The sequence below is a fragment of the Pogona vitticeps genome, chromosome 1, assembly GCF_051106095.1.
Source record: "Pogona vitticeps strain Pit_001003342236 chromosome 1, PviZW2.1, whole genome shotgun sequence".
Lineage (NCBI taxonomy): Eukaryota > Metazoa > Chordata > Lepidosauria > Squamata > Agamidae > Pogona > Pogona vitticeps.
Genome location: NC_135783.1, coordinates 234,301,280 through 234,325,430, shown reverse-complemented (window position 1 = coordinate 234,325,430; position 24,151 = coordinate 234,301,280). Strand labels below are relative to the sequence as shown.

At 40.1% G+C, this 24,151-nt stretch overlaps 1 protein-coding gene and 1 pseudogene across 6 annotated transcripts in view; both read right to left on the bottom strand.

Moving 5' to 3' along the window:
- CLASP1 (cytoplasmic linker associated protein 1) overlaps window positions 1-24,151 on the bottom strand; it is a 232,228-nt gene that overhangs the window by 102,542 nt on the left and 105,535 nt on the right. For all 6 annotated transcript variants that reach the window (XM_072985237.2, XM_078377580.1, XM_078377536.1 and 3 more), the window contains 6 exons: window positions 7,722-7,874; window positions 6,286-6,359; window positions 5,052-5,144; window positions 4,284-4,429; window positions 1,775-1,910; window positions 812-882 (listed from right to left, as the gene is read on the bottom strand). In XM_072985237.2, coding sequence (XP_072841338.1) covers window positions 812-882; window positions 1,775-1,910; window positions 4,284-4,429; window positions 5,052-5,144; window positions 6,286-6,359; window positions 7,722-7,874 — 673 coding nt within the window. The remainder of the gene's footprint in view (window positions 1-811; window positions 883-1,774; window positions 1,911-4,283; window positions 4,430-5,051; window positions 5,145-6,285; window positions 6,360-7,721; window positions 7,875-24,151) is intronic.
- On the bottom strand, window positions 7,029-7,143 carry LOC140703584 (U2 spliceosomal RNA; annotated as a pseudogene).

The window sequence follows — 24,151 nt, the reverse complement described above, 5'->3', positions numbered from 1 at the left end:
GATGACCACCAGCGAAGTGGACTATAGACTCCCACATCCCAGTGTTGTTAACATGGGACATGGAGCAAAGTAGTCAAGGTTAGTAGAGTTAACTAGTCCCAGAGGAAATCAGTCACAAGAACACACTTCCATTAAAACCTTTCTCCAAGTGACAAAAAAAAATTGTTTTGTTTGAAACACCTGTTGTCGACTCAATGGATTGGGGAACAGAAGAGGGACTATCTGTTGACTCTGGTAGAGCTGGTGGGGATCACAACACTTCAAAGTGGCCTGAAGACATTTAGGATATGAACTCCAATTTCTGCCCTACACCTCTAGAAAATATAGAACTTCATTCTTGAGTGGGAATTACCATATTTTTCGCACTATAAGACGCACAAGTCTATGCATCTTATGGAGCGAAGAAAACAGATTATTTTTCCTGTTTTCTTCTCCTAAAAACTTGGTGCGTCTTATGGAGAGGTGCGTCTTATGGAGCGAAAAATACGGTAGCACACATCCTTTGAATTAGCAATGAAACTGCTTTTTCTCCAGTGCCCCATTTCCTCCTAGGAAGGAGGTTCTGGTCTAGGAAAATGTATGACTGAAATCAAAACATTACCTCTTGCATTTGAAGTTTTAATGGGCCCAAATGTGAGCTACTCCATCAACAGCGTTCTATGAAGCCAAATCAGATACAATGGGCACCATCCTGTCAGGCGGTTGCACCAATATAAATATTCACACATGAAGCGACACATAGAGGTTTCATGCGTAACCCTAAAGGTTCTTTTGCTAAGTCACTCATCAGAGAGTGGGGGGGGGGACTCACCTTCTAACAGCAACAGATTTGGAAGTACAGTTACTGGTGATGATGGGAATTAGTCGAGGGATGTGCGTATGCTAGGGGATGAAAACAACAAGAACAAGGAAATCCTGAGAATTTTTGAAAGGAAAAAAACCCCAGAGCTATTTCACATTAATTAGATGCTAAAATGAAGAGTTTGCACTTGACTTAAGCATGTGAGTCAGTGCCTAACAGCTCTCTTGCCTCTCTCCAGGACTATTAGAATTAATTGCACCAATCAAATACATGTTATTTTAATGCATAAAATTTATACGAGTAATCAAAAATTAAGTTTTTCTTGGCACTGATTTAAATGAAACAAAACAAAGCATATAACCCTCCATTACAACCCTGCACTTTCCAGTTTTGTATCAACAGAATCTGTGATTATACAATTACATCTATTTTAAAATGAATGTTCATTTGGAATTGAATGTGATTTGTCTATTCTTCCTTCATACACAGAAAACACCAGTTACATTTAAAAGAAATATATAAGAGAGCTCATTAACACTGCCCAAATATGCAACAACATCTGCAGTAGGAATTGCTTTCTCCATCTGAGATTATATTTTGGTAAAAGCTATATTTTTCAACAGATGGTGTACTTTATTCATCACTGAAGTTTAAGAAACAATTAATTCAGCACATATCAGCATGCAGTCCAGACAGTACAGATGAATTATTTAGATTTCAAAGCTTTGTCACTTTCCAGTCTGGCTATGCTCTATGAAGGAAGTCTGTACAAAGTTAGGATTGTGTATACATGTGCATGTACACACGCACACACAAAATTAGCAATAGCAGGTGAACAACTCTTATTGATTCCCAGCTATTACTTAGGATTCTGTTAGACAGCCTATTAATTTGATTGATTTTCATATTGGTAAATCACCACCACCTTTTTCACAAATGCCACAATTTATATTTGCTTTGAGAGATACTCACCCGGATGATTAACCTAACAGCTACTACACCAGAGGTGGCCATGACTTTGGCACTGTTAGGAATGAGATTAAAAATTGTTGGCATAATGGCTTCTGCCCCATGGTCAAACTTGTTACCCAAGACTGATGACAAATGCCTGAAATAAACAACGACAATTGTGTCACAACAGTAGAAGAGTGCTGGAGATCAAAACGATCATTATTTAGAATGGTATGCCTGCTGCCATTTTCAATTCTTACAATTTTACTGATATCACATATAAGGAACTACGTTAACACAGGATACCTCAACCCCAACAACTAGTGTGCTCTATCGTTAACATTAGTTTTAATTAGGAAAATCTAGCACAGATCTCACTGTGATAATATTGAATAACAGCCCAAAAGACAGAGCCAAACTGCTTGGTTTCCCAACATTGACAGATTTAGGTCTGGCCTTCTTTCTCATCAGCTGTCCAACTTACTTTGCCATCTGTGATTTTTATAGCTGCTATTAAAAATGTCCTACTGCTCTTTCTTTGAAATCAATATTTCTAGCAGGCCCCTACAGAGATACCACCAGACAAAAAGAATCATCTGAACTTTCACTCTGAACTCACTTTGAACTCAAATACAATGTTATAGTTTTCCACGTGTTTTATCTATTCTGCTTCCTAGCCTGCTAGCAATATAACATCACATACCCTTAGGGTAGGATATAAAGGAAAATTTGAAAAATTTAAGACAGGAACAGCCATGGCTTTCTAGAAACAACACAAATATGAATGTCAATTGTCCTTGTGGTTTTTACACTCTTCTTTTCATAATCCAAATAAAAATTTCTCTTACTGCTCAAATTATTGGTAGACCATGAAGAGTTGGAACCTGGCCCCCTTTTCCCTTCGTGTCATCTCCCATTGTTAACACTGTAAGGGGGTGTGCTGTGGATTTCATCAAACCTCACTCTTTCCTCTTCCATAATTCAAACATTGATTTATCTTATTAAAGTGGTATAGTCTCCCAACATTTGTCACTACTATTGATTTCAAAATGCCAGTGAATCTTGGAAGTACGTATACTGCCAAACTGTATGTTGTATACAATTCAGAAAAATGTCACCTGGAAAAGGGCAAGGGCTTGTTTTTATGCTGGGACAGACAACTCAAGTGATAGTTAAGGAATAACATTCTTATTGACCCTTGCACTGTGGCTAATGGGCAATTAATCATGAAGGAATTTCAGAATTTTGTCCTTCTTTTGCCTTGAATATTTTTGGTTATGTTCCCCCCTACCTCTAGGTTTTTAAAAACTTCAACTCTTTACCCACATCAAACAAGTCTATTATCTGATGTTTCATTATCTCACTCCTACAATTGTCCTAATTCATTTTCTTATGAATTCGTAACTTTCTGGGCTCTAGTCCTATGAAAGTCATGTTGAACTCCATGTTGAATAATGGTGCTACTGAGTTGTTCCCATCATATACACAAACAACATGGACTTAGAAGCTATGAACCAGAGCTAACATCTACGAGCAATAAAATTCTCGTTCACAAATTGTTACAGCACAGCTGATAGCTGCTCCATAAAATGTGGCTGAATAATTGTAAATGTCAAAATGCAGAGGAATAGCACTACTATAGAAAACCAGTCAACTAATATTTACATCTGAATATTTGCTAAAGTTAAAAAAGCAGAATATAGCCACTTGGGACCTAGAATGATTTACACATCCGTTTGAGACTGAACTCAACTGTCTATTAGTAATGTCTCCATGAGAAACTGAATAACAACCATTACACCATATTAAAGCATTGGTAGTTATAAGAATAATTTCAACTGCCTGATTGTTTTTATGTGTAAATGTTGACTGATGGTAAAAGAGGTGGCACTGGAGATTTCCACTGAATTAGCAATAATCTCTGCCCATTTTCTCATATGAAAGAGGAAGCTGGTCGTTCTGACTTTCTTGATAGTAAATGGGAACTAAACTGTACACTAGTCCTACAACTGTGCTTCCACACAACTAGAAATCAAAGACTTGCAATGGGAAGTGATTGGAAATTCCTGGTCTGAAACCTTGGCAATGCAGCTCAGCACACCCTAGCCCCTCCTATAGCAGAAGAGATGGGACGGAGGAGAGAGCACTGGCAGCTTTGTTGTTATAGCAATTGCTGACATAATGTCAGAGTTATCCGTGATTCAGCAAAGGGCTAGTCTCAACATGTGGGGAGAGGGAGAGAGCTGATTCTCCCCCTTCTCTCCTGCTCTCTTCACATGGAGACAGACAAAATAAAAAGGAAAACTTTTGTTTTGAGTGGAGTCTGTCTATGCCACCACAAATTCGTCAAGGTCCCTGACTATACACACTATCCACCATGGATGTCAGAGGGTTTCCTGACAGTTGTTTTTTATGTAAGGAGGGCAAGGAGGTGGGGAGTGGAGAGAGGTCTCGTCTCCTCGCACATTCAGGTGAACTGCTTTCCATATGTCCAAATAGAGCTGCAGAATCTGCAGACTGTATGCCTTACCCCAAGGTGATGCAAGCCTCTCTCACCACCTGGGACCTCAGGTCTTTGGCAGATAATTTAAATGCTCCATCGAGCAGGCGCAGGTGCTGGAAGAAGGTATCAAACTCGGCAGCTCCAGCCAGCAACAAAGACCGGATCTTTTTCAACTGTTGGGGGAACAAGAATTTGGAAAGGATAAGGAACAGAGACGTTGTCGTATCAGTCAACATTCTTCTGATTTGTGAAGGGAAGTGCATGTGTGACAAGAGATGCAATAATGTGATAATGATATTTCATTTCAAATATTTATATTCTGTCCTTTAGCAATTATTACCAGGACAGTTCATTGAAACAAGACAGAACTACAGCATAAGATAAACTACAACAGGATAACAGCACATTAGAAACAAAAGTACTGTAATGCTTTTAAAAACCTGGGAAAATAAATATGTCTTGGTCTTTTAAACACAGGCACTTCAACTTTAATTCATTTTTGAAGGCAGACTTTGTCAACTTGCTCCAAAACTGCAGTCACTGAAACTTTTCTCCAAAATGAGAACTCAACATTCATTATCTTCCTTTAGATTTTTCTGAATTTTCAGATTTCCACAATATAATATAATGTACTGAAATAAACAAGCTTCAATATGCATGAATATACAGCTATACAATTGCACTGTTATTTCCCACCATATCACAGAGTGACAGTCACATAAAACAGAAACAGAGACAAAGTACCTGAGAGGTAAATTGTACTATAAAAGAGTTCATCTACAATCAAAGACTTACGGCAGCTACTCTCTGCTCCCAATCATGCTTATCATCAGACAGAATTTCTCTTATTTTGTTTATGGATTCTTCAAGGTCTCGGCTAGAATAAATCTATGAAAAGGAAAACATTTGTTATGACACAGAGAATGCTTCCCACAATACCGACCCCCACAAACATTTCTTAGTAAAATGAAATTTTTAAAAAATTAGTAAGTCCCTTTCCACCCTCTGGTGGTCAAAACTAAACTTTCTAGGCAAAAATAACAATGGCGGTACTGCTCAAAACATGGCAAAATCGCTCCCCACTGCACAAGAGGGGTTTCTCAGCCATTCCTTCCCCCCTACACCCTTTTAAAAAGTGTGCGATGCTGTGGATTCTCAAGGGCACTGGGGAGGCATATTTGGAGCCTTGGAAAAGGTTTACTGCACCCCATGGGCTGCATAGTACCAGCCCCAATTTAATTTTCTTTTTAAAAACTATTATTCTTAATGGATATTGAGAGTGCTTTTAAAAAATTACTCACTTGCCATACTTGTTTCAGCCCTCTGAACTCCCAGTCCAAATCCCACCTGCATGCTCTTCAGATTTCATGTTTTTAAAGCCAGTATGAATGGGGGAAACTCATATCCAAGTTGAGAAGGCATAGTTCAAGTCCTCTTCAACATTTCTTGGCCTCAACTCAGAAACACATCCACCACTCGAGTGAACTTAGCAAACAAACTGTAGATTACAACAGTGGTTCTTAACCTTTTTGAAAGAAATGCCCCCTTGAGCCATTGAGGAAGTTATCATCGCCCCTTTCTAGGGTAAGGTAGAAGTGTACCAAAAGTGAACCAAATCCATGATATCAAGTTCCAAAATGGATTTTCCATTGGTTGATTTGACAGGGAATGACCCTACCATTATAATACTGTTTTCTTAAAAACATGAACATTTGGCTCCATCTTTCTTTCTGCCTCTCCACAGAAATCATACTTGGGCATAGATATTTTTACTCTCTAAAGTAGGAGTAGCCACATATTTATCAACTGCAAAAGAAACGCATAATGGGCTTTGCACTGTCCACAGTAAGCCTCAAACCAACACAGGGGAGGAGCTCATAGGTCCACCATGTTTAAGGCACTGGTAGTTTGGACTGCTTACTTAACTCACAAGGGCACCTTTCAAACTGTGCCATTTTAAATAAAACCAGTTTAAAAAAACAAGAACTGCAGACATAACTGCTTTGTTTTTAGCCACATCACTATGTACCTGAACTGTTGGGACATCCTCAAACGCTTTAATGAAGTCCTCTTCATCTACGGCACCAGCTCCTTCTTTAGTTGCTGAAAAGATGCAGAAAGGAGGGAGTGTTTCAATGTTTTGTGTTAGACAGCATTAATATGGGATAAGAAAGCAAGAGGTAAAACACAGTGATGGAAGCATTAAAAGGGTTTTTTAAAAAAAATCTGAAGAGAGGCATGTAAAATGCATCTTACTCTAGTAAGAACAGGAAGGACAAAGAAAGGTAGAAGTACAAAAGTCATGTACACCCCATACACAAAGAAGTTGGACTACATAATCATTAAAACAGTTTAAAACAAAACAGAAGGTGCCCTAAACTAGAAGGATTCTTTTCAATTAAAGGACAAGGCTTTATGTATAATTAATGAAACTGGGGTTTTTTGACAGGGATATAGGATGAAGCCAGGCAGAAGAGCTGTCGAAGAAGGGAAATCTTTAAAACATTAATTAGGTTACGGCTATTGTTTGACATAGAACCTCTGAAAGCTTTCTGCCAAGACTCCATTTGGTAATATGTGTTTCTTTGTTCTTCCCACCATCTTTCTCTACCCCATGTTGGTTTCCATGCATGTTAGTACAGGAGGAAACATTTCATTTCTCAAAAAGGACCACTGCAAATTGCACTCAGATAACTCAGCTCTGAAGACAAGGATTTGGCTTTTTTCTCTTTGAACTGTTTTGGGCAGCAGAAGTCTTGAGCCAGAACGCTTTTAGTATGCAAGAGCAAATATTCAATATATAGTCCTCAAATAGAGGACGTATCAGATATTAAACTGATAAGAACAGATACTACACATGATCTTAGCCAAAAGGCTGAGAAGCGATGCAAGAGCAAATGTTTGCACTGACTTACACTAAATTCTTAACTTGCAGCACTACCATTATTTTCTTATATTACTGGATATTTTGTTTTATTATGTTATAGTTCATATAATTTGATTCACCCAAGCAACCAGGTTGCAATCCTCAATCACCTTCCTGTTTTTGTTTGTTTGTGGTATTATCTATGTATTATTTTAGTTTGTATGTTTTGCTTAATTATGCAAACCACCCCAAGTAGAATCTCACTAAGTTGGGTGTTCTAGAAACTCAATAAGTAAATAAACAGCAAGATTTATACTGTATTGGGCTGCTATAAAAATGTAACAGGATTCCTGCCAGCCTGGATAATTTTGTTATGTAGTGCCATGTCCAGATAAGGTGAACCCAAAAAGACTCAGGGAAAGATTCTGGACATGCTTTTCAAACCAAGAAATCTTCCAAGTGTCCTCAAACTTATTTTGTATTATTCCATTAAATGACACCACAGTTGAGAAGGAAAAGACAATAACTTAAAAATAACACTTTCTTTAAAAGCATATGGAGCTTGGACTAGGCTTTTCATATTGAAAGGCCTGATCTACCTGGAGTCTTTGAGACGAGAGCTACTGTTCCAACCCTGCGCGTTGTCCCCATGCCACCTTTTCGAGAGGTCGAAGGAGCCTTTGAAGATGTCGAAGAGCTGGCTGAGGAAGGCCTGTTCCCATCCACAGAGTCATCATCATCAAAGTTTTTATCTACAAAAAAAAGCATAGGATGAAATTTAGAGATTTGCTAATAGATGCCTCTCCATTTTGGAATGAATCAGCTCTGCTGGAAAGCAGAGGGCAGACCTAGGTGTCAAAGTTCCCATTTTTCAGTTCTAAATTCACATCCTGCTTCCAGAGATTACATTATTTTTGAGACAAACTCAGAAGTTAGTTTTCGTTTATTTCAAGAAGCAGCAGTCTTCTCAGTCTTCTCCAATTCTTATATCCTAGTCCCTTGCAATGTGAAGATTAACCCTTCACTGACACTCCTTTGACAGTCAGGTGATGAGTCTGCCAACTAATCCTGCACAGTGTTCCTCACCAGGCCCTAATCAAATAAACACACACAGAGGGAAACACGAGCCACTTCATTTAGTCCCCGCAAGATAATATTCAGTTGATCCACACCAAACAGAAGAATTTTCATGACGGTTACAGTGCACTGAACATGGCAGTCTAAAATTCCCCATCCACCATGCCACAATGGAGGTGAAGATTACACCAATAAAAGGTAAAAGAGGCATAGCCTGGATGAATGCCATGGGCTGGAAAACCTTGCCAGCCATGTTAAGCTGATAGGATGTATGCTTCCCATCGTTTCCCAGTATTCATGCTATCAGTTACATTCAAAGGCAAGATTCATGCAAGTTTTTCAGGAGAACTAAAAATTACCAGTTTCTTTTTCCAGCTTCAATAACAGTTAACCTCTTCAGGGATCTTCCTGATACTTCATAAAAGTTTATTTTGTAACAGCTCACAGCAATACACACTCGGCTGTGGCAGCACAATTGTGAAATGTCCCTAAACAGGCCCTTAAATGGATTTTAGGAAAATAATACTATTTTTTGCCAAAATGCAGTGGAACTGCCTTTAGAAGTTGGAGCATTCGTCATGTTGCATCTGGTTTTATTTAACATTTAATTTCATTGCTGCTTTTACGCTTTACTAAAATATTGGGTACTGCTTGGTTGAACAGAAGTTTCTAACTGTGGCTGAGACTCAAAAGTTGTGTAGGCTCATGTAAATGGCTTATAATAGCCCAAGGGAATACTTTTACTTTCTATGTGGGCATCTTACTCCCACAATATATCACAGTGTCTTCTTACAAGATCCCATAATAACAAGATCAAAGAGGAAAACAAAGCTACAGATCTCTAGGGTTTACAGATCTTATTTTACTTTTCTTTGGAGTATATCCATCAAAAATAAACTTACATATACAGTGGTGCCCCGCATAGCGAGGTTAATCTGTTCCGGATTAACCTTCGCTATGGGGAAACATCGCTAAACGGAACGGAAAAGTTCCAAATGGAACGGAAAAGTTCCAAATGGGCCCAAAACTCACCATTCTGCGATGTTCCCCCATGTTCCGGTGGCCATTTTGGGTGTTCCGGCGGCCACTTTGGGTGTTCCGGCAGCCATTTTGGAACCGCTGAACAGCTGTTTCCCCATCGCAATGCAATAAAACATCGGTATGCGATCGCATTAGCGATCGCAAAATCCGCATCGCTATGCGGATTCATCGTTAAACGGTGTGCTCGTTATGCGAGGCACCACTGTAACTGTTTCAATGAGCCCAAGAAAGCCTTCCAACATGTATTGTGAGATTGCTTTCTCACAAAGGAATCCTAAATACAACTGCTTAAGCTCCTTCCTAATACAATACTAATACTGTACAATGAAGCATGTCCCTGCCTTTTCTGAATTAGAGCAGACTTAAAGGTAAACATGTGAGGGTGGCCTATGAAACAAATTCACTCCTTCAGGATTTTTCTGCCTTTTGTTAATAGTGTGTCCCACTCTGCACACAGTTCCATACACACTGCTCAAAATGAAGCTAGTAAACCATGCTTTCACAACAGTCTGCAGACTCAAACTCACAAAAGTTGTACAGGCAGGACCCCCTGCTTTTGCAACCCTTATTTCTACAAAGGCCACACTGATAACTTTATCTTATCATTGTCTTTCAATATCTTATAAAACTGACCTAGTTGCACACATCAGAATAACTGCAGAAACTATCCTTCTGTATTAATATAAAGAGGAACATACAAATACTACCAAAGCAAAGCAGAAACTGCACTAATTGCCGGCTTTTTCTCTGCCTCTTACATACTATCACCAAGGGTGTGGTTCTTTTATACTACAGCATTAAACAAAACAAAGAAAACTTTCTTCTTAGTCTGAAAAGCACATTTATTTTTGCATTAGAAAGACAAACTTACAATACAATAGCTCTCCCTTTAAAACACAAGATCACATTCTACAGCAAAGATACAAGAGGACATTTACTCATTACTGATACTAAAGAATGGGTCATTGTAAGCTGTCACTTATATTTCCATGTTACTCCTTCATTCTTAGTAAGATTGCATATTCACTTCAAGGCATCAGCTCTTTGAGTGGCACTTGTGCTGAGCCAAGAGAAACAAAGAAAGGGAGACATCTGAAAGAGGTCTTCAGGAAAGGAAAGGCAAAAAGTCAAATAAAGCTAATATTCACCCCAGTAAAATTACTGATGAAGGCAGAGTTAATCAGGGAGATTAGACCCTGCACATTAGTGTTGCCATTCATAAAGCTAAATCCAAACCTGTGTTACTTCCACTGGTTTCAGAGCACAGAAACAAAATTTCCCTATGCTTAGCGATTATCCACAGTTCTCTGACCCAGAGCTCATTTATGGTGATTAACCGATATGCAAGCACGTGCTTTATCTAAAATGGCCTTTGTCTGCTCATCACCGCCAGTTAAGAAAGAATAAAGTGCTTTTTAACTAACACACACACACACCATTCACTATATTCAAATAAAGAAGCAAAATCATGAACAATTTCCTTACAGATACATATCCTTTTGCACATAAGCTTCCTCAGCATTCCTTCATCTTTTCCATCGCAAGCCTAGATGTAATGCTTTCTCCCAGGCACCGCAGCGTCCAAGTCCAGGATATAATCAGTCCTTGCCCTTCAGAATCATTAAGCACGCTTGTTTTCTTACACGATCAGACAGCCCCGGCTTCAGTACTGCTTAGGAACCTCAGACTGAGTCCAGTGCATCCCATCGCCAGTTTCTGCACCTCTTAAACCTTTCAAAGGCTAAACATGGATGGCATACAGAGGCAACTGCAAGAGACAATCTCACTATCTCTGGTTTGACTTGCAGGAGGAAGTAGCCCAAGTCCATCCTTAGGGAAATCTAATGGGAGCATCTCACAACACCCGTCATCATCTGTCTTGACAAATACCTTTGTCATTATTATATTTCTAAAACCCAGTCCTTCCTGTCTCTGTCAGGTGTAAAATTAGAAGAAATAGATGCTATGCCAGGAATTTAATAATCTGGATGGATAGGAGAGTTGTGGCAAATGACAGGGGAAGACATCACCATCCACAGGTTTACCGATTTTCCAGAATGACACATCAGAATGGTTTAGACACAAGCTATGCTTCTAAACAAATGCAGCAATAAAATTCCCGTTTTCGTAATCTATGGTGAGAATATTTTGTTCTTTAGATTATTAAAACAATGGCATTTTGTTATGCTTTTAAGATGTGACAAGACTCTGTTGTTCTCACTTCAACAGGGTGATGCTATTCCCTCTTTATTATAGGAATCACAGAGATTTACAACCACCTTGTTTCGTTAATAATCATGCTGGTGTTTTCTGTTTTCTTTTCTTTGCCCTATCTTGTAGTATAAGAAGTCCTTATCTTTCTCACAGTAAGAGACATCGCTAACGAAAGTATCTAAGGAGACATGATCAGAGAATAGTATGTACTGCTGGCTATTTATACAGGGAAGACAGAGTGGCAATGTGCTTGTGCAATGGAGCTTTCCTGTCCTCTTTATAATTCCCTGCACCCCACAATATAGTCTTCTGTCCCTAAGGATTTACAGACCCACTCAGATAGCTTGGAAACAGACACAAGGAGGTGCAACACAACAGAGAGAGTAAACTGGAAGAATCTGCCTTCCAGATACGTTAATGCATTCTAAACATGTAAGAAATGTCTGGATCTAAGCAAACAATTATTTGTTTCATAGAGAACAGGGGTCTCCAAAGTACGGCCCACCTGGCCTTTTTATCCATCCCATTTGTGTGTGTGCACGGGCGTGCATTCCTGCGGGCGTGAGTGCATATGCACGGATTCCTTCAGCCCTCAAAAATATATTATGTGGACCTCTATGAGAAATGTTCGGAGACCCCTGCTGTAGAAGAACACACTCCGTAGGCTAAATTTTTAATAGATAGCTGGAGGATCAGACAGAACAAAGAGTCTGGCGAGACAAGACCACAGGGACAGAACTGTATTCTCCCATCTAGCAAGATGACTTGGTGAAGAGTCATTATTAGAGATGGGGGTATTCATATTTGTATACAAATACAAATATCCCCACACAGTTGGAGTTAACGAGGGTCCAGACCATCCACTCACATGTCCGCTGCCACCGCCGGCCCCACTCATCCTTCCAATCTCTCCTGAGTGCCATTCTCTTCCATCGGCTAGCCACTTGTGGTAGAGGGAGGGAGGACAGGATTCCCTGCAAGGCTGCCGAGTGGCTAGCTGAGCAGCGCTCCGGAGCAATTGGAAGGAAGAGAGGGGCCACTGCTGGACATGTGAGTGGATGGTCCAGCCCCAGGGGCTGGACCCTCATTAACTGCAGCTACCGTATTTTTTGCTCCATAAGACGCACTCTCCCCCCAAAAAATGTGGGAGGGGGGAGTCTGGGCGTCTTATGGAGCGAATGCGGCGATTTCACCCCCGCTGGCCCCGTGGGGGGAGCCTCCCAAGGGTCCGAGTGAGCCTTCCGGACCCTTGCACCGCTCCCCCCACCCCCCACTGGGCCAGCACAGGTGAAATCGCCAGCTTCCAGGTGGGGGGAGCATCGCAAGGGTCCAGGAAGGCTCACTTGGACCCCTGCGCCGCTCCCCCCACCCCCCAGGGGGCAGCGGGCGTGAAATCACCAGCTTCTAGGACCTTTTCTGAGCCTTTCAAGCCTCAGAAATGGTCGTAGAAGCTGGCGATTTTGCCCGCACTGGCCCCGTGGGGGTGGGGGGAGCGGCGCAAGGGTCCGAGTGAGCCTTCCAGGACCCTTGCGACGCTCCCCCCACCCCCCACGGGGCCAGCGCGGGCGAAATCGCCAGCTTCTGGGACTCTTTTGAGGCTTGGGAAGCCTCAGAGGAGTCCCAGAAGGTAGCGATTTCGCCCCCTCTGACCCCTGAGGGGGCAGGGTGAGTCTCTAAAGGGTCCTGGAACACACCCTACGACCCTTTAGAGACTCACCCTGCCCCCCTGGGGGTCAGAGGGGGCAAAATCACCACTTTGTGGGACTCCTTTGAGGCTTGGGAAGCTTCAGAAGAGTCCCAGAAGGTGGTGATTTTGCCCCCTCTGGACTCCGGGGGAGCTGGGTGAGTCCCCAAAGAGTCCTAGGATGTGTTCCATAAGACGGACCTCTCCATAAGGCTCACCAATTTTTAGGAGAAGAAAACAGATTATTTTTTCCTGTTTTTTTCTCCTAAAAATTTGGTGCGTCTTATGGAGAGGTGCGTCTTATGGAGCGAAAAATACAGTATACAGGGATATTCGTATTTGTATACGAATGCCACCATCTCTAGTCATTACATATCAAAGGGAAAATGTATTATTAGATATTTTAAAAGGATGAGGAATAGTGGCAGCATTCTAGCTCCCAAACAAAACTTAAATGTACTAGCAGTTCCTACCTTAGACTTTAATGGCACAATAAATCCTTTATCATTTTTGAACTGCTCCATGGAATTTCACCAAACAAATCAAAGGCACTGTTCCTCATTAACCCAAAATAAAGTATACCAGTTATTTCACTAAAATGTCAAGCCTTTTCAAAAAATAGAATAAAAATAGCAGATGTGTCAATTTCTGCTCATTTTAAATTTGTGATTCTTGCAGCAAATTTGCCCCACAAAAGTTCAAAATCTGTCATGGCTATAGACTTTTTCATACAGATCAGTGACACCGGTTTCAGGTTATTATCTCTGAAGGTGTCATATTTACACGTGACTGAATGTTCAGGTTTGTAATACTGTAAAAAAAAGGTAAAGGTTCCCCTTGACAATTTTTTGTCCAGTCGTGTTCGACTCTAGGGGGCGGTGCTCATCCCCGTTTCCAAGCCATAGAGCCAGCGTTTGTCCGAAGACAATCTTCCATGGTCACATGGCCAGTGCGACTTAGACACGGAATGCTGTTACCTTCCCACCAAAGTGGTCCTTATTTATCCACTTGCATTTGCATGCTTTCGAACTGCTAGGTTGGCGGGAGCTGGGACAAGCAACGGGAGCTCACTCTGTCACGTGGATTCGATCTTACGACTGCTTGGTCTTCTGACCCTGCAGCACAGGCTTCTGTGGTTTAGCCCACAGCGCCACCACGTTCCCTTCTGTAATACTGTAGTAGAATCAATTTTCTCTCCATTAGACACTGTTGCCTGAAGAAAAGATATCTGCTCAGTATTAGTAAATAAAGGTTGAGAGAGATGCCAGTTTATATTTTCAGTTCATATTTTCATATGAAAGTATTTCACATGCACATTCTTTTGTGAGGGGGCAATATTTTATTCCCTCTACTGGATTGCCTCAACTGTGTTTTAAATGAGAGATTATAATGTGTAAGTTGAAGGAAATCTTTAAATCCTAGAAACAATATAAGCAGTTTGCCACAGGAGGTTAAGAGAATGCAAATTCAGGAAAGAGCTAGGTTTATTACTGATCTCACCTGTCACAGCACATAAAATCCCTCACAAAGCTGTATCTCAATTAACCTTGTAACAACCATACAAGACAGCTTAGACTGAAAGAAAGCCACCAAGTTGGAATCAACTTAGAGCAACCCTAATGCAGCTTTCAAGGTAAGTGAGGTATTTAAGGAGTGGTTTTACCAACTCTACTCCCACAGTAAGTTTCCACGGCCAAGTAGGGATTTGAACCCTGGTCTCAAGTCCATCAGTCCATCACTCTATCCACTGTATCAAACTGGTGGCTGACCCTAAGCAAACCAGTGAGGTCATGGCTGAGCAGGGCTTTGAACATGAGTTTTCCAAGTTCAAAAGAAGTGCACTTTTCCTCTGGTCACACAGATACTGTGTTTCCTGGAGTTGTGAAACTGAGAATGTATGGCATCAAAACTACCTTTAATGTCATAAGAACTATATTCACTCTCTCATTCTTCCCCTATATTAGTTAGTCAATATAAACTGACATATCCTCGGAATGTCCAAAGACAGGCGCTCCTAAAGATCCCCAGGATACCAAAGTACTAAAAACATGTATATGGAGTAAGTTCAGCTACTTCTCTTTACAGTATTTCGTTCTTGCCTATCTAGTGCAGATGCTGAAAATAATAAGTGGCTATAACATTCATACAAACTGAGAGGGGAAAATAACTTTTTTATTGTAAACAATTATTTCCCTCAAGTCCTTCTGACTCCTCTTTTTTTCTTAGGTGACTATTATCCCTGTGGCAATCACCCTGCTTTGGCTCATGTAGGAGGTTGTTTGCATACACCAATGGGAGCTGTTGGGAGGCGGAGCCAGAGAACCTAGAGGGCTGAGTCAGAGTTTGAGGAGTTCAGTCAGAGAGAGTCAGATATGAGAGTCGGAAGGAGAAGTTAATCTGTGGTAGTTAGAGAGGGTGGCCAAGTTAGGAGTTAAGAGTGTGGAACTTATAAAGAGCTAAGAGAGTTAAGTGTGAAATAAGTTATTACTAATCTAACGAGTACATTAAAGTCTGTGAAGAACCTGTTTAAGCGAACTGTAATCAATAAACCTGTCTTGTTCAACTTTATACTCAGCTTGGACCTCAATCTTTCTAATTAAAGGGTGTTGACAGAGGTCAACTGGTGGCAGCAGAAAGGAGAGAACATGTCGTGGGCCTCAGGCTAGTGAAACCACCTGGGGACACGTGAAGGGCGCGTCACATTTGGCGTCAGCTGGTGGGATACATAGTGTGAGCTCTTTGTTTGGTGAAACAAGCAGGGGCCACATGGTAAATGTCACAATCCCCTTTTAACTTTCTTTAGCTCCCACCCTTTTAAAATATAAAAGAGTGTGGATCCAATTTATTGGCCTTGTATATTTCAAAAAGAGACAACATATTACACATACCTTTCCCAGGTGCATTCTGTACCTAATCCCAATCCCTTTACCCACAAAACCATTCTGAAATTAAAATACTTAACCATTTTTCAGTTGGGTTATATGTGTGTGGCTAGCATACCCCCAAAACACAAGGACTTCTTTCCTCATCAAAAGTATTGCATTTAAAACAAAGAACGCTATGGGTAGAGAGTGAGCCCTGAGGTGAACCTTAATGGGGTTGCTTGGGAAAAACATGGAAAGCAGACTACGTAGCTCTTGTTGCTAAGGAAACATCTGCTGGTGAATTCTTTATTGCTGAGGCTCAAGAGATCCTGCAGGCATGTAAACATGTGACAATGAACAGGCCAAAAGCAGCTTGCTTTTCATTAGATCAAGAATTCACAGGTAAAGCTGATAAGGCTTCATTCGTGAGAGTTCCTTTCTTTTCCTCTCTATATACGCAGTAACAACATATGAACCTCCATCTGTTCCCTCAAAAACACAAACACAGAATCTGTTCCGGTACCTACTCACTAGAACAGTGATGGCTGTATAAACCAGTGGTTCCCAAACTTGGGTCTCCAGATGTTCTTGGACTCCAACTCCCAGACATCCTGGCCAGCACAGCTAGTGATGAAGACTTCTGGGAGTTTGTCCAAGAACATCTAGGGTCCTAAGTTTGGGAACCAATGGTACACACTGCTCATAATTTGTGTAACACACACACTGTGACACACACCTTAGTTATTTCCCGGCTGGATTACTGTGCTCTTGGGGGGGGGGCTGCCAATGGAAAGTGTCAGGAAAATTCACCAGGTCCAAAACGCAGTAGCCAGATTGCTGACTGGGGCTAGTTAGATGGATCACATAACCCCACTGTTACAGCAGCTCTACTGGCTGCCAATCAGTTCCTAGACACAATTCAAAGTGCTGGTTTTAACCTAGAAAGCCGTAAATGGCCTGGGTCCAGCTATCTCAATGACCATATATCCCATTATGAGCCAGCTGAGGTGTTAAGATCATCACCGGAGGGCTTTCTCTTGGTCTCACACCTGCTCAGGTGCACTTGGTGGGGACACAGGAGTGGGCCTTCTCTGTTGCTGCTCCCAGACTCTGGAACTCCCTCCCACAGGAGGTCAGGCTGGCCCCATCTTTGCTGTCCTTCCGCAAGCAGTCAAAAACCTTTATCTTCAGGCAAGCCTTTCCTTGGTAACTAGCTACCTGTGTGTAATTTTTTAGATGAATTGTTATGCGTTACTACTTAGACTCTATTTTTAGTATTACTTGTGTTTTCCATTTCTGTTTTCCATTTCTCAGAGTGGCATTTTTAAATGGTACACTTATTGTTCCTAGCTTTAATATTGCCTTTTAATGATGTAGGATGCCTCTTTACTCTTTGTTCTTAACATTAAATATTGTATTTTAATAATACTAACCACTATTATATTTATTGTTTTCAACTTTAAATATTGTCTTTCACTGTTGTAAGCCACCTTGGGTCTTTTTCAAGGAGAAAGGTGGGGTAAAAATCAACCAATCAATCAAATTGGCTAGCTCAATCCAAAACTTCACCCATTTCATCTAGGTTAATGTAGCCTGCGTTGCTTTTACTGTTTGTTGTTTTACACATGAAGGATAATGTTTCTGTGCACTCTCTATCAAATCTGAGTTAACAGGGTATGAAAAACATCTTGTGCAGATGCAGAGTAGGACAGAAATGTAGACATAAAATCTTAGACTATGACTGAAGTAATACCAAACAGTGCCTCGACGTTCCTGCTCCCCACCCACAACTTGATGGTTGCAATTCACTCTTGTTCACACTCCTACCTCTTGGTGTGCCATGACTTTGAAACTGGCACTCCATGAAATCAATCACTGATTTACATTTTATGTCAAGTATAAACTATATTTTCCCAGTTCAGGCATGACAGCAATCTAAACTTTGCCTCAAACCAGAGAGGGAGGGAGGACAGAGAAAAAAATTGTGAGAAAGGCAGGCAGGAAGGCTTCATTTAGAATGGCTTCAAGCACTCTTGTTTCAAGCATTCTTGCTTCAACCATGTTCACTGCTGATATAAGGCTTCTGGCAGGTCAACCTCAAGGACAAACGGCTCTTAGCCTAAAAAGGGTTTCCCATCTCTGTTAGTAAGTATCATTTCTGTAGATGATAGCAACCAATGAATCACATCTAAAATTTACTTTAAAAGAAACTTAGCAAGTCCAACTATCCCCTTTACAAAAATATATATATGTTTTGTTTCAACACAAAGGCCAGAATCCTGCTTGTCTTCATTTAACATAAAGTTACACCTATGTGAATTTGCCAAGTGTTACGCCTAGGCAACAAGGTTTACATAATTCTATTTGTGAGCAGCACTTTTGTATTGATGCAATTAGAGCTACCACCTGTATAATGTCGAGTTATGCAAGCACATCTCTCAACAGCATTCTAAGGAGACTACTGTAATCATGCTACTTTGAGAGCAACCACAGACACACCCATTAACACCAATGGGGTTATGGCAACAGAAGCCCCCATCCTCCACAAGACAGGTCAGAATTCTGTTGCTGTGGAAGGGAATAGGACTACGAAGAGCAGTTGTCAAGTTGTGTTGCAATATTACTCAATGTTATGCTAAATCCTTAAAAAAAGAGAAAACATCACACTTTTGACTGTCCAGGCACTCATCGCTTATCATAAATATATAATCTTTAACAAAAATTATGCTGGCAGGAGCTGCTTGGTCTGAAAACAAAGTGACTGAATGGGAGGTGTCACACAAAAATTACAGGTGGAGGACTGTCATATAGTCCTTACTTTGTTTGATTATTATTTTCAACTTTGGGGACTTGGATTTTTCAATGAAACTATTTAACCAAGTAATTTCAATTACAACTACTTTTGATTCAAAAGACCTGATCTTCACCATGTGAACATGATAGCTGTCTCACATGGTAAAGAAGACCAAAAAAAAAGCCTATCATATATTTGGCTAATGTTGTTTTTTATTGTTTTTATCTCTTGATCTCATATTTAATTACTGGTATCTATGATCCCTATTTTAATAATAATTTAAGGTAGGGGCACACATATTTTTAAAAAACTTTTCTTTTAGTCTTAATCATGCTGCCTGCTTAACATCTAGTGATCATCTGGTTCTCTATCGCTGCCCATTAGTAAGTCTAACATTTGTCAATAATTAGATAAAACAGCAGCAGTTAAAACATCAGCTAAGCGGTTTGCAACCAACTGTGCCATTCTGCTACTACAAAGTTCCTAGCACTTTCAGGAACCCTGATCTCAAGGGTCAATGATCAGTGGCAATAAAAATGTTTTAATTGTCCATTCACAAAAGCATAGGCAGATAAGAAGGGTTTCTCCATTACAATCTCAAGTATGACCAAGAGGTCACTGAAACTGAATTCATTTCCAAGGACATCCTCAAAATCCAGCACATTTTCCAATTATCTCTCTTAAAATGAATTTCTAAATTTTATTTTGTCCCTCCCCATGATTTGTTACAAGTACTGTATAGCATTTTGTTTTCTGGAAGTTGAGTGATGGCAACTGGACTTTTTTTTTAATTAGGTTGAAACATTTTGCTACTCATCCAAGTAGCTTCTTCAGTCTGAGGAGAGTTGGTAGGAGACCCCTGATATATCCTCCACCTTGGTTTCACTTCCCCCTGGTCTGAATAGGCTCTTTAGATGGACAAAGGACCTGGGGGGAGAGTGAAAATCCCACTTCTGCAGTCCTTCTCCACCCATTGTCATGGGTCATAACCGTGGTCTTTCTGGTGAGTGTGGTCCTTGTCTTTCTGGGGAAGGATGAAAGGGCAGCATGATAAATACACAGTCATGGCCAAAAATGAGAAGGGTTGCATTTTCTGACTGAATTGCAAGGGTGCCAATATTTTTGGCCATGACTGTAGGAGAAAGGTTGTTATCAGGGATCTCCTACCAACTCTCTTCAGACTAAAGAAGCTACTTGGATGAGTAGTGAAATGTTTCAACCTAACAAGAAAGAAGCCCAGTTGCCAGGACTCAACTTCCAGATAACCTTGCATGGATGACTGAGAATCTTCACAGGAGTATTTTGTTTTGCTTGCAACCGATTGCCAAGGCAAATGCCATGAGAATTCTTTGTGCTTCTTATACAGGAAACTAAATTCACCAGGTATTGAAGGTCCAGGTTCTCATATATTTGTACTGTGGGCTTTCAGTGTTAATTAATCCCATGCAATGAATGATCAGGGCAGTGAGAGGAAATCCTAGAACACACATTAGCATTTGTTCACTTCTATCACGCAATCACCTACAAAGACAATACACAGAATACGCACTTTGTTTTTTGTTTTATTCTGCTGACAGGATTTTATTTGCCAAATGTTACAAGGTGCAGTGAAGGGTCCATTACGTTCCACAAAAGAGTTGTACTGTGGCTGTAACATACTTTAGACTTGGTCAGAGGGGAAAAAAACAGAATTAATTGGAATGTTCCCGTCTAATATATTCCACTGTAGTGAACTCACTAGAGGCAATGCATGCAAATAAAGTTAAGCAGCATTATTCATGTCTGTTGCTTATCTTAGGGAGGTATACAAGGAAGAGATTCACATTATGATTAATAGCACAATATGATTAATTCTTCCAGTGGACAAAAGGGCCAGCCATTAGACCATACTTGCCATTTAGCTCTGTTTTAAATATCAGAAACTGTGGACTTGCTCTAAATCACATCTTAGCCAATGAACACCTGACCTACTAACAACTGTGCACAACTAAGAAAGCCCAAACAAGGAAACACAATTAAATACGTCATGCCATACATTACAGAGTATTTATTTTGGGTATACATAAGATGACCACACAAATTCCCATTCAATTTAATAAGGCTTGCTTCAAACCAAAAGTGCATAGGATTGGGAGCTTAATAATTTGAAGCAAGAGAAACAGAATGCATGGCAATCCAGATGTTGTTGGACTGCAACTTTTATTAACGTTAGCCAGAATAGCCAATAGTGATGGATGATGGTTGTTGCACTTCACAAATTCCCTCATTCCCTCATTCATGGTTTAAAGTCTAGACTGCATTTGGGAAAGGCAAATTCCACTGTTTATATGTTACATTTTTAAAAAATTATCTATGTTGGATGAGATCCTTTGTCATATACAGTACCTTTGCTATACAGTAATTAATTCTCTCTCTCTGCATGTGTGTTTACTCTGAATTAAGTTAATTAGCTATTTGCTAGACTTTTAGATCAATCTTAAAGCATACCTGCTTAGTTCTAAGCAGTAATATAGGTTAATGCCATGTCAGTGGTCAGTGGATAAGGCATGCAACATGAATGAAGGAGCAAAAATAATAATCATTCATATTTCCACAGTAAATTCAATTTTGACATTTTACATTTGTTTTAACTCTACTGGCAACAAAGTGAATTATACCTGAAAAAACCAAAGCCTTCAAGTAAGGCACAAGTAACTTGACTACAGAGTATGAGGGTGTAGAAAAGAGTCAAGTCAGGGCCTACTGAAACTCTTAATGAAAACGTTGATTAAATGGACAATACTTAAAATCTAATCTGGTCTAATGGAACTACATAAGTACTCTCAGGGTGCTTTGGGTCTCTTATTACTTTATTAAGTTAGGGCTGTTCCTCTAATAGTTTTGCCACATGAGGCCACTGCAGGATAAAGGTTATGCAAGAGAAGCAGAGTCTCATCTGAAGAGGAACAGGCTTCCTGTTCTGAAACTAAGCAATATGAAATCTGTGCAGTTTGAGGACCAATTTTAACCTCATGAGTATATCCTGCTTATCACTAATACTAGAGATTACTTCTTAAGGAATTACAGAGCAATCCTAAATGGAAGAGATGAGGGAGTGAGGTGATGGATAATAAACTACTTCTAAAGCCTGGACAGTTCACAGTGGCCAGAGCAAACATTAGAAAAATAGTGTTCTTTTTCTCCTAGCAGTTCTTCCTGCTCCAGCACACGTTTCTCTGGAAGGACAATAACTTTGTCAGTCCCAGACCAGTGCCGCTGAGGGATCAAATCTCCCAAGGGAAGAGAGGAACTTTGGATAGGATACATCCAAGGCTGCCTCCAACTTCATCCTGGAATGCTCTGTTTCAAAGGATCCAGGAACACCACCACCATGCCTCTACAGGTTTCCTAAAGCATAAACAGAGACCACAGAGCAGACATGTTCACACTTGCTAGCAGAGAGGTATTTCTGTCCATCCTAAACTTCTCCAGCAGTTCTGGTGGTTAACAATTACATTCTTAACTTTCAGCAAAAACACATGAGTAGTACAGATAAAATAGAGGTGGACAGATAATTTACAATCTAGATTGTGGAGTTCAGTATGCATTTATCTGCCTTTGCTGAAACAAGACAGCACTCTCTTAAGGTAATACATTGTTCATACTGTACAGTCATTAAACTACCTAATATGAATAGTGGTCCTAGCCCCAAAGGTTAGAGAGGCTGTGGACACACTGGCATATATTTACATATATAGTGAAGCTATTCCTTCACATCAAAATTTTAGCCTGTGGTATTTGAAGAAATAGGAAAAATAATTAGACAAAATTTTGCTCCCTCCCCTGGCAATCAGGCACTACTTATCAACAAAAATTTCAGCCTCCATACTATGGATTTTCCATCATTCTTATGCCTCACACGCAGAATGACAATTGTTGCTATTTGGAAAAGAGAAACAGATTTAATCCTCTCTAGCTGGGAGAGCAACATTTGGTCAATGATTGTTACAGAGAAATTAACAGCACAAGTACATGATGGCTGAAATCCATTAGCTCCTGGAAGCAAATTGCCACAAGTTAAGAAGCCTCCATAAATATTTCATGGCACATGGAGTCACTTGACTTGGCATTTGAAAAATAATACCTATGGAGATTTCCAAATGTATAGCAATTCGTGTATATAAGTTACGATATGAGCAATAATGAGTATACCTTGTTCAGATCCTAGTACTCCTTTAGTGAATAATGTAACCAGAAACCCTCACAATTTCATCTGTTGCCCATACATCTGAACCTTTGGAAGATACGTAAGATTACAGAATAACTGTAAACTGAAGTATGTCTTTTCAACATCCATATAACAGATTTATTATAATATCCAGAATTATATTACCAGTATGGACTTGTCATATAGCAAAGTACCCAAGTTTATGATTTTGTGTTCACTACATTCTTCTTTCCTTTCTTCCTTGTTATGCAATAGGCGCAACCTGATTGTTATTGTTTCTTACTATTTTTTAAAAAAATGTTATTGTTGTTAGTATTATTTTTAATATCTTTAAAATGAAAAACTACGGAAACTCTCCAGTGAGTGAGCCATGTTTGTAAACCACTCCTTGGACATATCACATACCTTTGAAAAGCCCATTACAGTCACCATAATCTGGAAGCAAGTCGACGGCACAGAACAACAACATGGTACAAAAAGAGCATAAGCCACCAAAAGAAAGAATCCCACAAATGGAGAAACAAGGTGAAGAGTTCTGCTTCTACAACCAGCCTTGCTTCTTCTTCTTCCAGTTTCTCTCCACCTGCTCCATGCTGTCCAGTACTCGGTCCATCCTTTCCCTTGTTTTGATCTCTCCCCCCCCCCCGCAAAAGAAACTTCCTTACTTCCAGCTTTATCCTCTATTCTTGTTCACCTTCTTCTTTGACTCTTTTTCTCTACCTCCTACCCATTCTCCGATCCCTCACACTTCTTACTGCTCATCCAGCATTTTCAAATTCTACAATGGAACTGTGCATCACTTTATCTTATTTTACATTTTTCAAAGAAACAGTGATTGATGAATGGAATAATTAATAGAAGGGAAATTGATAAACCTCTGAAACAAGATCAGGGTAGTAGCTGGGAGGCTGAGTGTGCCCCTTCATTTGCTGTTGGTCTGCTCCTTAATTGGGACTTCATTAAATTTTTGAAACTCCATTTTGGTGCAAGATCTGCTATTTGTAAATAGAAGAGGGGGCAGACTCATGACAAAAAATTTTTACCAAATTATCATCCATACTCATGTTATTGACCAGTGTCTTAGCTGAAAAATTACTCACATTAATAAGACTAACTAGCTTTTATTTTTCATAAACTTTTGTGTGTCC